This window comes from Oryctolagus cuniculus, chromosome 6 (assembly GCF_051225735.1).
Source record: "Oryctolagus cuniculus isolate XC-2025 breed Fujian yellow rabbit chromosome 6, ASM5122573v1, whole genome shotgun sequence".
NCBI lineage: Eukaryota > Metazoa > Chordata > Mammalia > Lagomorpha > Leporidae > Oryctolagus > Oryctolagus cuniculus.
Window position 1 is genome coordinate 164,764,946 of NC_142872.1, and position 12,964 is coordinate 164,777,909.

A 12,964-nucleotide genomic window follows, 5' to 3' on the forward strand; every position below is an offset into this window, starting at 1 on the left:
GGCCATGCTTCTACGAGCATGGGCCAAGTTCCCACCATGCGATAAACTGTGGATTCAGGGATGGGAAAGATATTGTTCCTGGCCTTAACGATATCAGAGTCTCAGACTCTCATCATCAGTTCCCTTTTAACAACACCTTTGGCTAGGCTGTTTATTATCTGAACTCCATCCAAGAAAATGTCATCACCAACACCAGGCACTGTACTAAATTCCATGCCGTCAGGAGCACCCAGCCAAGAAGACGCCTTTTTTTTTTCAGGCAGAGTGGACAGTGAGAGAGAGAGACAGAGAGAAAGGTCTTTCTTTTGCCGTTGGTTCACCCTCCAATGGCCACCGCAGCTGGCGCACCGCACTGATCCAATGGCAGGAGACAGGTGCTTCTCCTGGTCTCCCATGGGGTGCAGGGCCCAAGCACTTGGGCCATCCTCTACTGCACTCCCGGGCCATAGCAGAGAGCTGGCCTGGAAGAGGGGCAACCGGGACAGAATCTGGCACCCTGACCAGGGCTAGAACCCAGTGTGCCAGCGCCGCTAGGCGGAGGATTAGCCTATTGAGCCACGGCGCCGGCCAACGCTTTCAGGACCATGGACAGCTACTGGGCAGCAGCGCTGAGAGATCTGGTGTCAAATCTATGGAGGTCCAAGACCTCAGAGCAGTAATACACACAGGGGTTCCCATTTGGCATCTGGAGATTATAAATGTCTACTTGTAAGTATTTCTTTTTTAAGTGTATCTTCTTTATTAGACTATGGGCTTGGCGTTTCCCTTGCTTTCAAGTAGGTGGCCACACACGTTTGAGGTTTCTGCTTCTAGTCCCCCTTTCACTGATCACAAATCACAAGAAAATATGCAGGGCCAGCACTGAGGTGCAGTGGGTTAATCCTCCACCTGCGGCGCCAGCATCCCATATGGGCATTGGTTCTAGTCCTGGTTGCTCCTCTTCCCATTCAGTTCTCTGTTATGGCCTGGGAAAGCAGTAGCAGATGGCTCAAGTCCTTGGGCCCCTGTACCCATGTGGGAGACCAGAAGAAGCTCCTGGCTCTGGATCGGCACAGCTCCGGCCATTGTGGCCATCGAGGGAGTGAACCAGTGGACGGAAAACCTTTCTATCTCTCCCTCTCACTGTCTGCAACTCTATCTCTCAAATAAACAAGTAAAATCTTTTAATAAAAGAAAACACGCACAGAATGTGATTATGTATGTATCCCAGAAAGAGGTTAGGACAGTTCCCTAAGGATCGAGCAGCGCTGGGCATAGTCAGCTTTGTATTCCTTAGTGGGAGCCATGAGGTAAGCTGATTCCCACTTGCACATGATACAGGAAGCCATGATGTCTGCGCACTCAGTGACGGAAGAGCATGGCCTAGGTGCTCAGACTGCCCTGGCTTCACCATTCCACTCTTATTTTTAATAGTTGTGCACCTTTGCTCAAACCTCTTGATTTGTCATGTCATCACTGGCAAAAATGTGAAAAATAGCCACTTGTCCTTTACAGACTGAAGATGCACACATTTGCATATTCAACTATACTGGTCAATGCTTGCCAGTAATGGCTCTGAAGTAAATATGCTCATAGAATTACTGAGAGCATAGTGCATTTCTTGTATTACCTACTTTAAAATTTCTCAACAGTTATGGCAATAGTGGACAGCTCAGTTCTGGGGAAAATGAGCCTTGGAGAGCTGATGGAGACAGAAGGTAGCTTCACTGACTCACAATTTTATAGGTGAAGCTGTTCTTCAATTACACTGGAGTTAAACATCATTTAACCTTATTCTGATTTTAGCTCAAAAATTGCATAAATGTATGCTAATGAGAAATGGGCCTCAATAGTTTAATATGATCTTCATTTATAAGCAGGCATTGTTTTATATACTTGAACAGACAAACTTGAAAGAGGGAGCACTATATCTCCAGAAGACACAGCCTTATGTAGGGACTCCTGTGAGTTTCCTGTATTTTTATTAACTATCAAGTCTGAACTGACATCAGAAAATTGTCTAGGGTTTCCCCGATTGGCCTCTTCTTCAGCTGGTTCTTTAGACATCACTACACTCTGAGCACAGGGGGAAACTGAGGCTGGGCTGTTCTAAGCCTCTGTGTAGTCAGTGTCGGTCAGAGATATGGGAACAGAGGAAGTGCATCCAGAGAAGGTCACATCCAAGAGTGGAAGGTGCAAAACCACCAGGCAGAATCCCCTGGAGCCCGAGCCTGGCCTGTGCAGGGCTGTGGTCTCTGAGGGCAGCAACCCAGTTCCACGCCTGGACACTCATGACCTGTGCCCCGACTGCCTCCTCGAAGCTCAGCTCCTCACGTGCGGGAGGGAGACGATGACAGCCCCTGCCACTCAGGGTGATATGAATGCCTCTGGGATAGCACCACGCTCAGAAATGGGAGCCACGACCATTTTCTAGGCCCAGACGTGTCCAGAGTGGACCCTGGGTTGGGGGAGGGATGACTTACCGGAGCTCCTGGTGGCCCAGGTGGGCCTTGGTGTCCTCTTGGTCCTGGAGCGCCCTAGAAACACAAACACACATCGACCCCCACCCCCTTATGACCATGCATGACCCCTCCCTGCGTCTCTCCAAGTTCCCAACAATGACCATGCATGACCCCTCCCTGCGTCTCTCCAAGTTCCCAACAATGACCATGCATGACCCCTCCCTGCGTCTCTCCAAGTTCCCAACAATGACCATGCACGGCCCCTCCCTGAGTCTCTCCAAGTTCCCAACAATGACCATGCACGGCCCCTCCCTGCGTCTCTCCAAGTTCCCAACAGGAATGGATGTGGCCTTTTGCATTCCTGGCAGAAAGTCAACTCCACACGACTCCGAAAGCCTCCAGTTGAGCCCAACCTGATGGCTGTGGTCTTTCTACCGCGGCTACAGACTGAATCCCACAGTGGAAGGACCCACGGCCACTTACCTGTTCTCCCTTCAGGCCCTCTCTCTGCACCTAAGACACAAACCAGGCATTGGCAAAAGCAGTGGCATTCGCTCCACAAACCAACCACTCCCCAACCCATCGAGAGTACTCCCACGGCAGCGTAGTGCAGTGGTTCCTGACTCTTCATGGCTTTTGTCTCATTTTTGGTGTTACAGGTCTATCCAACGTATGTCGTCAGAAGAGTTATGCTTTATTCTCAGAGGTAAGGGCCCTTCCAACAACTCAATTCTATCCCCACAGCAGTCCATGACTCCAACTCCTTGTGACTCACCACAGAGCCCGGCAACCCAGGAGGTCCTGCAGGTCCCACCTCACCCTGCATAAAGATAAGACACACTTCGATATAATCACTCAATGCCCCCACCCTTGCACGACCCTCCCGTATTCTTGCAAGCCCGGGGTTCACTTCCTTCTCTGTGTCCATAACACATATGGACATCATGCCTGGGCTTCGTCCCTCCATAGAGTATTCACAGCTCTCTGTGTCTGATTCGTGTCTGCACCCAGATCATCAGCTTCTCAAGGGCAGGGATCTTCCTTCCCCTGTTGTACACACCCATCCTAGTGCCTAGGACCAGCAGGTGCGCTGTGAATAGCCCAGGAACTTGCAAAACCATCTGCTGCTTGTGAGCATCCCTCAGTGAGCTTCTGCGTGCAGCAGGCACTGGGTCAGGCACAGCTAAGAACAGTGATGATACCTTCTGGCACATTCCTTGTGCCAAGATCGGGGTTACTCACATGACCAGCATTCTATACATATTTATCACATGAAGAACTAAAAACCGGTGACGACCCCACTCCCCTCACTCATTCATTATATACAGGAGACTTGGGTCAGGCCTGCTTCTCTTCTGTGCAAATCACCTGAGCTATGACGGCTGTGGCTTGACCCGATTTCCCAGGGCACAAACTGCATCGTGGTTCTAAATGAGGAACATTTGTCAACTGTGGCAACAGAAAATCTCTAGTGCTTTTATTCCTCTAAAGCTAAATCAAGGAGACTGCTTATAGCAAATGACCTCACATAAGGGCTAGGAGACTTTTCCTTTTATCTGGAGCCTAGCTGGGAACCACACAATCACTTATTCACACTCTTGTTGAGTGGTTGGGAAATGAGTCACTGAATAAATATGAAAGCATCTCTGAAATCCGGAGGCTCGGGGCTAAAATGAGTGACTCAGGGCACACCTGCCACCTCTCGCTGTATTCAGGGTGATGTTTTATGGACTGGGACTCTCCTTTGGCACCAAAACTGACACCATTACAACTTGTCTCCCTGATTCTGCTATCTTCTATCTTTGCCTCTAAGACTTAGAAAAAAAATCATCTTGTTTTTTCATAGCATCAAATGCTTTCCAAAAAACTGTTTTTCCTTAATGTAGCTTCCCGTCTCACATACAGTAACTGAGTCCTGCCTCAGGTGGCTCTGCATCACAGACTGTTGTCTTCAAGCACCCCTGTACACACGTGCACACACACTTTCACACATGTGTGCACGCACTCACACAGCCCTTTGTAGCATTGTATCTTTCCAGACATTTCCTTGATATGTAAACATGAAAATCCACACGTAATCAGAAGCCAGTTCAAATCTCTCCATTTCTCCAAAAGTGTTCTTTAAGCCTTCAGAGTGATTCCCCTATATTCTCACAAATACTTTTAAATTTTTTCTATATCTAATTATTAGAAGACATTCTGAACTATAATGTTAGTTTGTGTGTCTCCCTTAAATATGTGTGTGCATGTCAAGAGAATGCTCTAAGTGACTGAATAATGAATATTCTGAGTTACAAACTGCTTTCTTTCATTTATGGTTTCCATCACTATTATATTCACTTTATTGCTTTATGATTGTATTTATCATTATCAAAATGTGAGTTTTCCATAACAGTCATGAAATCGATTGACACTAACACCTATGTTGATCACTCTAGCTCACAATATGAGACCAGATGTGCTGCTGTTTTAGTTATCAAAGAAAACTTTCTATTCTGGCCTTTCTCTAATGACTTCACAGGGACTAGCTCGCTTTCCCTAGGATACTACCTTTCCTCTGTTGAGAGGAGAATCAGACACAGAGATATGTTACCTGTACAAGGTCAAAAACCTAGAAAGCAATGGAACGAAAAGTCTTTTCTAGAATCATTTCCTTCCCCCCATGATGTTCACAGTGATCAGTCTGAGCCCTGCGGTAACTGGCCTCACATGTACACACACACACACGCATACACATACACACATGCACATGTGCATGTACATTCACACACAGAAGCACATGCAGCAGGAAACAGAGTTGTCACCCACGTCCCGTCTTCAAGGAGGACTCCCTCTTCGCGACCTGAAAACAAACTTCTTTTGGAAGTTAGCATCCCTTGTCAAGGGACTGCAAAAATAGATTAAAATCCTGACATCAGAAAAAAACAATGCTGCAAACCCCAACTGCAAAAATACCTGCAAGGAGAGAGACGAATCCACTCGGGCTGAGGCCCAGGGGTGCCAGTGTGGAAGGCATCAGCCTCTGCAGGCCCCATTGCCTGGCTGGGGAGTGCTCAGCCCGGGCAACCTACTTACTGATTTACACAGTGTGCCCATCTGCCTCTATGCAGAGCCAGGAAAGCCCTTTTCCTTTTCTGTATTCTGAGCCTGTGCCGGGAACGAGTCTGACTCAGGACAATGACCTTCACCCAGGCTCTGCAGTGAGCATCTCCCAGCACAGGTGAAGCTGCTGAGCTCCCCACTCCGGCATCCATGCCTCCTCTCCCCAGCTGGCCTCTAATCTGGTGTCCAACGTCTTCCCAAGGGCCCGGCTAGGAATCTGCCGGGGCAGAGTACAGCCCAGACAGACCTGTCCGCCAGCAGCCCTCCTATCGAAGCCTGAATCCAACACCACACCTTCTCTGTCTCCCTCTGCTTTATCCTGGCTGCCTTGGAAGGTTTCCACATACATTCTCATGACCACAGCACCACTGACCAAGACCTCTGAGCAATCATGTTGGCTGAGATGCAGGAATGCTAACCAGCAATGTATTCAGCCACTGTGGAAGAGATCCTAAAACAGTGAACCCAGTGCAATCTCGATTACGAAAGAGTCGGTGCATTTTCAACATTCCCATTCGGATTTCTTCTCAAAAATTGTATAATGTACAGAAGCAAGGAGGAGCAGCTTGTACAAGGATGCTCTGTATTGATTCCTGAGTCCAACAAGCATTTTAAGCAGCACTGGGTGTTAAGACATCTGCATGTTATATAAGAGGTGCTTGGGTTCTTCTGTGGCAGATTTTTATTCCTAAAGGTTGAAACACAAAAGTCAAAGTAGGACAGCCAGAGACACCATCTGAGCCTCTGATGTTCAACTCTGCACCTGCTAGGAGCTCTGTGTTCCCAGAGCCTCAGCCCAGGACCCTCCCTGGGGACCCGATGCATCACCTGCACCTGCTACAGCTACACAGCTGCAGTGCTTGGCTTACCTTCTCTCCCTGGGGTCCTGGCACACCAGGAGGGCCAGGTCTTCCCTGGAAGAAAGCAAGGAAAGTTAGAAGCAGCAGTAGGGACGCTGTGTGCTCAGTGGAGGGGCAATGGTGGCCCTAGGGCTGGGCTGGGCTTTTCTTGGGAAGCCAAGGTTCCCTTAGACCAGACTTTCTACAGTGTGCTTATTTCTAGAAAGTTCTTCCTCAACGAACCCAAATGCCCCACCTCCAGGCTTCCTCTCTACAGATGGTACTGCAGGCAGATGACACATCCTGAGAGCTAAGAACCCCTTCCTGGGGGCAGAGAGATCTGGGCAAGAGGAAGAAGCAGCAAATACAAAGCCGAGATCCGCCCTGGGTCCCAGAGGTGAAATCCAATGGAATCATGGAGACCCTGAGAGGCCAGGGGCCACCCAGGACTGCAGGGTCAGCGTACAAGGAAAGGCAGCCTGGACTCCACCTGGGCCAAGTGAAGCCCCCTGGAGACCCAGGACCCTCAGAGCTGGAGTCAGGGATGTTGAAGGCGTCCCCCCTCTTCAGTGCCCTACACAGAAGCAAGCCTTCCCTTTGCAGCACACAGTGGACAGATAGGAAATAATTAATTTTCAGACCTTAATTATTTTACCTATGAGTTGATATTTTTTATAAAAAGATAATTGGCTAAAATATCATGTTAAATTACATGTACTATGCAATGTATTTTCCTAATGTCTTCCAAATGCATATATGGTTTCAGGTTTTATTTAATGTATACCTTTTAAAAATGTATACCTGATAACCCCTTACATAAGTAAATTCAGTCACTCTTGGAATGGAAAATACATCACTTGCTTTGAGATTTGGATGCATGAAAGCTCCTGTCCCACCCCACCCAGCAGCCACCTGAAGTCCTTGGCCCAGGTAACCAGACGCCCAGTGACTTCCTTGTCTGTCCTCTGAGCCAGGTCTACGTAAAGTCATACACCCATGCCCCACGCCACTGCACTCTCCCCTCTGATCCCCACTGAACCAGGCGTCGCCCAGACATCCACACCAGCACACAAGAAGTGTCTTCGCTGCTCTCCACGTCTGCCCATGGTTCCCCTGCACCAGTGCATCCTGATTTATTCCTCCAGTCCCTCAATGTGCACTGGACTGTTTCTAGCCCTCAGTCTGTGGACAGGGCTGCAACAATGCCCCTGCACACACGTGGTGTTAACAGGTGCACCTCGTCCACAGCCCTTCCTGATAACACAACCCACGACTCAACGCAAAACGGATTCAAAGTGCCGTCTTTGCTGGGAGCCCTCTGGCTCTGGAGTTCCTGGAGGTCACATCTGGCCAGACAGCTGGATGTGGTCATGAGGCCTCCAGCTGAGCATGGAGCAAACTCAGGGGCCAGGCCCTGCACAGCTTACTGGCAGGTCTGGTCATCCCCGACCCTGGCTGAAACCAGCCCACCAGCACCCACGCCCACCTACCTGCTCTCCTGCCTCCCCAGGCTTCCCGGGGAATCCATCCAGGCCTCGCTCCCCCTGGAAAGAGAAGGAAAACAAAGAAATGAAGACTCAGGGAGGGCAAGCCAACACTGAGTGCCTGACAGTGCCTGCTCCAGGCTACACACACACACACACACACACACACACACAGCAGTGCGGGGTTGATGTGTGCTGAGGGTCAAGGAGCACAGGCCAAGGGTCAGAGAAGCTAAGTCATATCCTGCTCTCATGTTCCACACGTGTGCTGAGGGATGGCCACTCCTCATCTCCCAGGTCCTCGCGAGGAGTCAAACAAAAGAACGGGTAAGTTCAGGCTGCCATGTGGTCTGCAAAAGTGCAGGTGTATTTTACGTACTATTCACTCACTCATTCTGCACATCCACCTGTTCCAGTGTTTGGAAGGGACCTGAGAGCTGGTTGTCGGCCAAGAAGCAGCGTGTCCTGGGGATTCGGGCTTGGGCAAGTCCCCTTTGTCTCTCTGTGCTTCACAGGATGGAGATGATCCCGCCCTCCCACCATAACCAGGACGAAGGCACAGGGTGACGCAGCTCAGATGCTGTGCCAGGCCATTGCTTCTGCATGCACACCGTCTCCTGTGCCTAGACCCACACACGGGGTGGGCTCCACTCCTGGGGTAACTTAGGTCCAGCCTCTTGGCTGGTGACATTCCTGGGGCCACAAGGACTCAGCTGGAGGAAGCAGGCAGATTCGCTGAAAGGTGGCAGTGCATGGACGTGGGTGGGCTCCTGTGGCATCCCAGCTGCCACGGCTTCCTTCCTTGCCCCCATGCGCCGCGACTGCCGGCCTCTCTGAGGGTTGTAGTTTAAACGTCCCCTCCTTGACCACTTGTTCTAAAGCAGGCACCCTGCTCTACCGCAGCATGGTCTTGTCTCCGCCTCCCCAACATCCCCGAATCCCATCTGCATTTATCACGCGTGGTCCCATCCCTCCGGCTCACGGGAGGACAGGGGCTGTGTTCCTGCTCTTTTCTGTGCCTTGGTGCCCAGCCCGAGCCTCACGGCGCAGCCCCATTTGACATCCTCTGATTTCTGGAAGCCGACATGCGACAATCACTGTGAACACTCCCATTTCTGTCATTTCACCCCCCAACCCCTGCCCTCCTCCTCCCTCTGAAGGGCACCGCCTCTTCAGGAAGGTGCTTCTGTCCCGGGACACAGGAGTTTGGGTGTTCTGCCCGCTCTGCTGTCCCTGTCTTGGGTGGGGTCCCTGGGACGCCAACTTGACTCTGTGTCATAGCCCTCCCTGCCCGGATCACCTGGGGACCTCCTGCAGGTTTTTCTCCTCGGTGGGGTTCCCCTTCTCCTGGGGAGATGGCCTCTCCCTGGGGAATGGTTCTCTACCTGGGTCTGGGACAAAGACAGATGCAGCCCAGGTCAATCAGGGGACAAAGGGGGAGCTACCGACTCAGGCTGCCCAAGTGCAGGGCCCCAGCAACCATGGACGATGGCCCCAGGTTCCCCACACCCCACACAGGGTGCCTGGCTCCTGGGGTCGCCCCTGCCTGTCTCAGCACTGCAGCTGCATCTGGGCGGCCCCATCTTGCATCCGCAGTAACCTTCATCACACATGGCTCCCATCCTCAGAAACTGCTAAGAATGACATATTACAATACTTTAAAAATTCAGACCATTTTACAATATATGGGAGCCAATGCTGTGGCACAGCAGGTACAGCCACCGCCTGTGAGACCAGCATTCCATTCATATCCTGGCTGCTCCACTTCCAATCCAACTCCCTACTAACGGCCTGGAAAAGCAGCAGATGGGAGACCTGGATGGAGCTCCTGGCTTCGGCCTGGCTTCGGCCTGGCCCTGGCCTGGCCCAGCTCTGGCTGTTGCAGCCATTTGTGGAGTGAACTAGCGGACTGAAGATTTCTCTAACTCTTAAAAAAAAAAAAAAAAAGTTGACTGTGTGAGTGAAACAGACATCTTTTCATCCAATGATTGTTTACAGGCCTTGCTGTACTCCCACCAAACTAGGCTCTTTTAACTTTTTATTTGTTGGATTCCCTACTTAGTGGAGCATTAAGCCTTTGACTAAAATGTAAATCAAGGGCCAGCAATGTAGCATGGCAGGTAAAGCCACCACCTGCAGTGCCAGCATCCTACGTGGGCACTGGTTTGAGTCTTGGCTGCTCCTCTTCTGATCCAGCTCTCTGCTTATGGCTTGGGATAGCAGTAGAAGATGGCCCAAGTCCTTGGGCCCCTGCACCCGCATGGGATACCCAGAAGAAGCTCCTGGCTCCTGGATTTGGATCGGCACAGTACCAGTCATTGCAGCCATTTGGGGATTGAACCAGCAGATGGAAGACCCCTCCCTCCCTCCCTTCCTTTCTCTGCCTCTCTGTAACTCCACCTTTCAAATAGATAAAATCTAAAAAAAGTAAATTAAAAATATTATCTCAAAAATGTAAAAGATGAACTATGGAAACATACCAGAGCAGAAAGGCGCAGCTCTGCTTTCAAGCAAGATTCTACAAACATTGTTTTTAATAAAGTCTCTTCCTGAGTGAGCTGGGGGATGGAGAAAATAGCTCAGCAAGTATGCATCTGTTGCCGCACTTCCTCTTTTCCCAAACGTCTACTGGCCGACTGGAGAGCCAATAACAGGTGTAGAAACAGAGGTCCAGGGTTGAAGCCACGTGACCCCAGCAGGGCGCGCTGACGCCGGAGCTGAGGGTCCTGACCCCTCACCCACAGTGTTTCTCTGACCCCAAGATCTGAGCAGGGGCTCCTGGCATGTCAGGCTCTCCCCTTGCTCCCTATGGTGCTGAGAGCTGCAGAGCCCAGGTACCCCTCCCCCTGTTCACAAGGAAGGACACCCACAGCCTGGGGGTGCAGCTGGTCCAGGGTCACATGGAAACTCAGCGATGGGAAAAGGACCAAGATCAAGAGCTCTGCTAACTTCCAGCCTAGAGTTTCCTTTCTAAAAAGATTTATGTGTTTATTTAAATGGGATTGTTAGAGTGAGGGAAGGATGCAGAATAAGAAAGAGATCTCACATCTGCTGGCTCACCCCCTAAATGGCCACAAGGGCTGGGCCTGGACCAAGCCAAAGTCTGGAGCCTGGAACTGCACTGGGATCTCCTACGTGGGCGTCTGGTGCCCAGGGTAAGCACTTGGGCCATCTTCTGCTGCTTTCCCAGGTGTGTTAGCAGGGAGCTGGATTGGAAGTGGTACAGCCAGGTCAGACTGGTGCTCACATGGGATGCCGCCATTGTAGGTGGTGGCTCAACCCACTGCGCCACAGCATCAGCCACAACGGTTTTATTTCTGCAGCAGGCTCCTGTGCCCTGCACCACCCTGGAGCCTGGCACTTCCACGGTGCTCAGAGCAAGGGGCGTGCTGGCCAGGCTCCATCTCACACATTCTGCCTGTACTCAGAGGGCTCTGCCCAGTGCCCAGGTCCCCACTTCCTACTTGTTTGCACTTGCAGGATAAGATGGGGTAGGCTATAGCCAAGAGTGCTCCCAGATGCAGCTCCAGACGGCTGCAGGTGCACAGGGAGGGCTTGGCTGGTCTGGTGTCAGCACACGGAAGGGAGCCAGGCGGACACGCTGGAACACAGACAGATGGGTTCATCACGGGGGACAGAGAGGAATGGGAATGAGAGACCCAGGGAGGGAAGGAAGTGAGCTGGGAGAGTCAGGGTTGGGGTGGGGTAGAAGAGAGCACAACAGAGAATGAGGGCCGGGAACAGGCAGAGACTGAGAGCCAGGAGAGTGAGACACAGACTATAGAGAAATAGATTTCATAGAGATGGAGAAGGAAACACAGAGACAGGAGAGGGAGAGACAGGTCACAGCAGAAAAGAGCACAGAAATAGACACAGAAAGAGATGGGGGGGAAGAGGAGTGACAAACAACAACACAGAGACAAGGACAGAGACAGAGAGAGGGAGAGTGAGAGATGCAGGACCAGGAGAGGCCAAGAGCAGCATGTGGCACTAAAAGGCCGCCAAATGCCAGCTCAGGCAAGGTGGCAGCAACAAGGCAGGACCGGGGCTGAGGCCACCCCAGGGCCTCTCACTGGGCTGCTACACTGCAGGGTGGGGCTGGCCGGGCTTTGTACCCTACAAGGATCACACCTGCCCTGGTGCAGCCTGTGACTGATGTGGGCACCGTGCCAGTGGATGAGGGCGTAGAGTAGGTGTGAGCCTTGGAACCTCATCCAAACCCTGGCCCACCCACTCCCATGCTGTGGGGCCTTGTAGAGGACACATGGATAGACTCTGTGTGCCTCGGTTTCCCCATCTACAGCTAGGGAGCATCCTACGAGGATGCTCGCAAAACCCCTTGGTAAATGAAACTAAAGAAAGTTTGAGTGCAAAAGATTGTGAAATCCACGCAGCCTTGTATTTATTTACCCAAAAAAGCTGCCATGAGGATTAGGTGAGGGAACCGTGCACAGCAGGTGGAAGGTTTGCAGAGTGCAAGTTGGTAAGGCAGAACCAGAACCAAGGGCATGGCACAGAAGAGGAAACAAATTAGCTGACAGGGACAGGCCAGAGGGGCACCACCCGGGCAGGGAGGACGAGCACTGGGAACAGAAGGTTGGAGAGGGAGCCAGAGCCGAAACAGAAGCCAGGCAACCACGCTGCCACCACTGACAGCTGCCTCTCTCTGGGTCCAGCTCCCTCTCTGAGTTGGAGAATGAAACCTAAGAGACCAGCTCTAGGGTCTCCTCTGGTTCTCACATCCTTTACAAACAGGGAGATGGGTGTGCATGAAATTACAGGGTAATTGAGCCTTGTTCTCTTCTGAGTCCTGGGTGCGAAACCAGGCTCTATAACCTTTAAAATGGGCAGCCATCATATGACTTATTGTCTCCACAACCGGCAAAGGAAACCGAGTCTTGGAGACTGGGGGCAGCACCCTGGGTCAGACTGCTCAAAAGGGAAGACCTGGCACTTCCTGTCTCAACCCCAACCTGGGCTCCCAGTCCACTTGCTGCAGTTCTCAGTCTCCGACAGCAGAGGGAGCTTGTGTTCTACTTAAAGCCGAAAACCTCACCTGGTTTTCTGCCAGTCCTTGACATTAATTTCTGAAATGCTG

General features: G+C 51.3%; 1 protein-coding gene across 1 annotated transcript in view; it reads right to left on the minus strand.

Annotated features, from left to right (window-relative positions):
- The window catches only part of COL22A1 (collagen type XXII alpha 1 chain), a 268,939-nt gene that overhangs the window by 141,775 nt on the left and 114,200 nt on the right, over window positions 1–12,964 (minus strand). Inside the window, exons 17-21 of the mRNA XM_051844068.3 lie at window positions 7,873–7,926; window positions 6,413–6,457; window positions 3,217–3,261; window positions 2,925–2,954; window positions 2,463–2,516 (exon numbers count right to left, since the gene is read on the minus strand). Of these exons, the coding sequence (XP_051700028.3) occupies window positions 2,463–2,516; window positions 2,925–2,954; window positions 3,217–3,261; window positions 6,413–6,457; window positions 7,873–7,926 (228 nt within the window). The remainder of the gene's footprint in view (window positions 1–2,462; window positions 2,517–2,924; window positions 2,955–3,216; window positions 3,262–6,412; window positions 6,458–7,872; window positions 7,927–12,964) is intronic.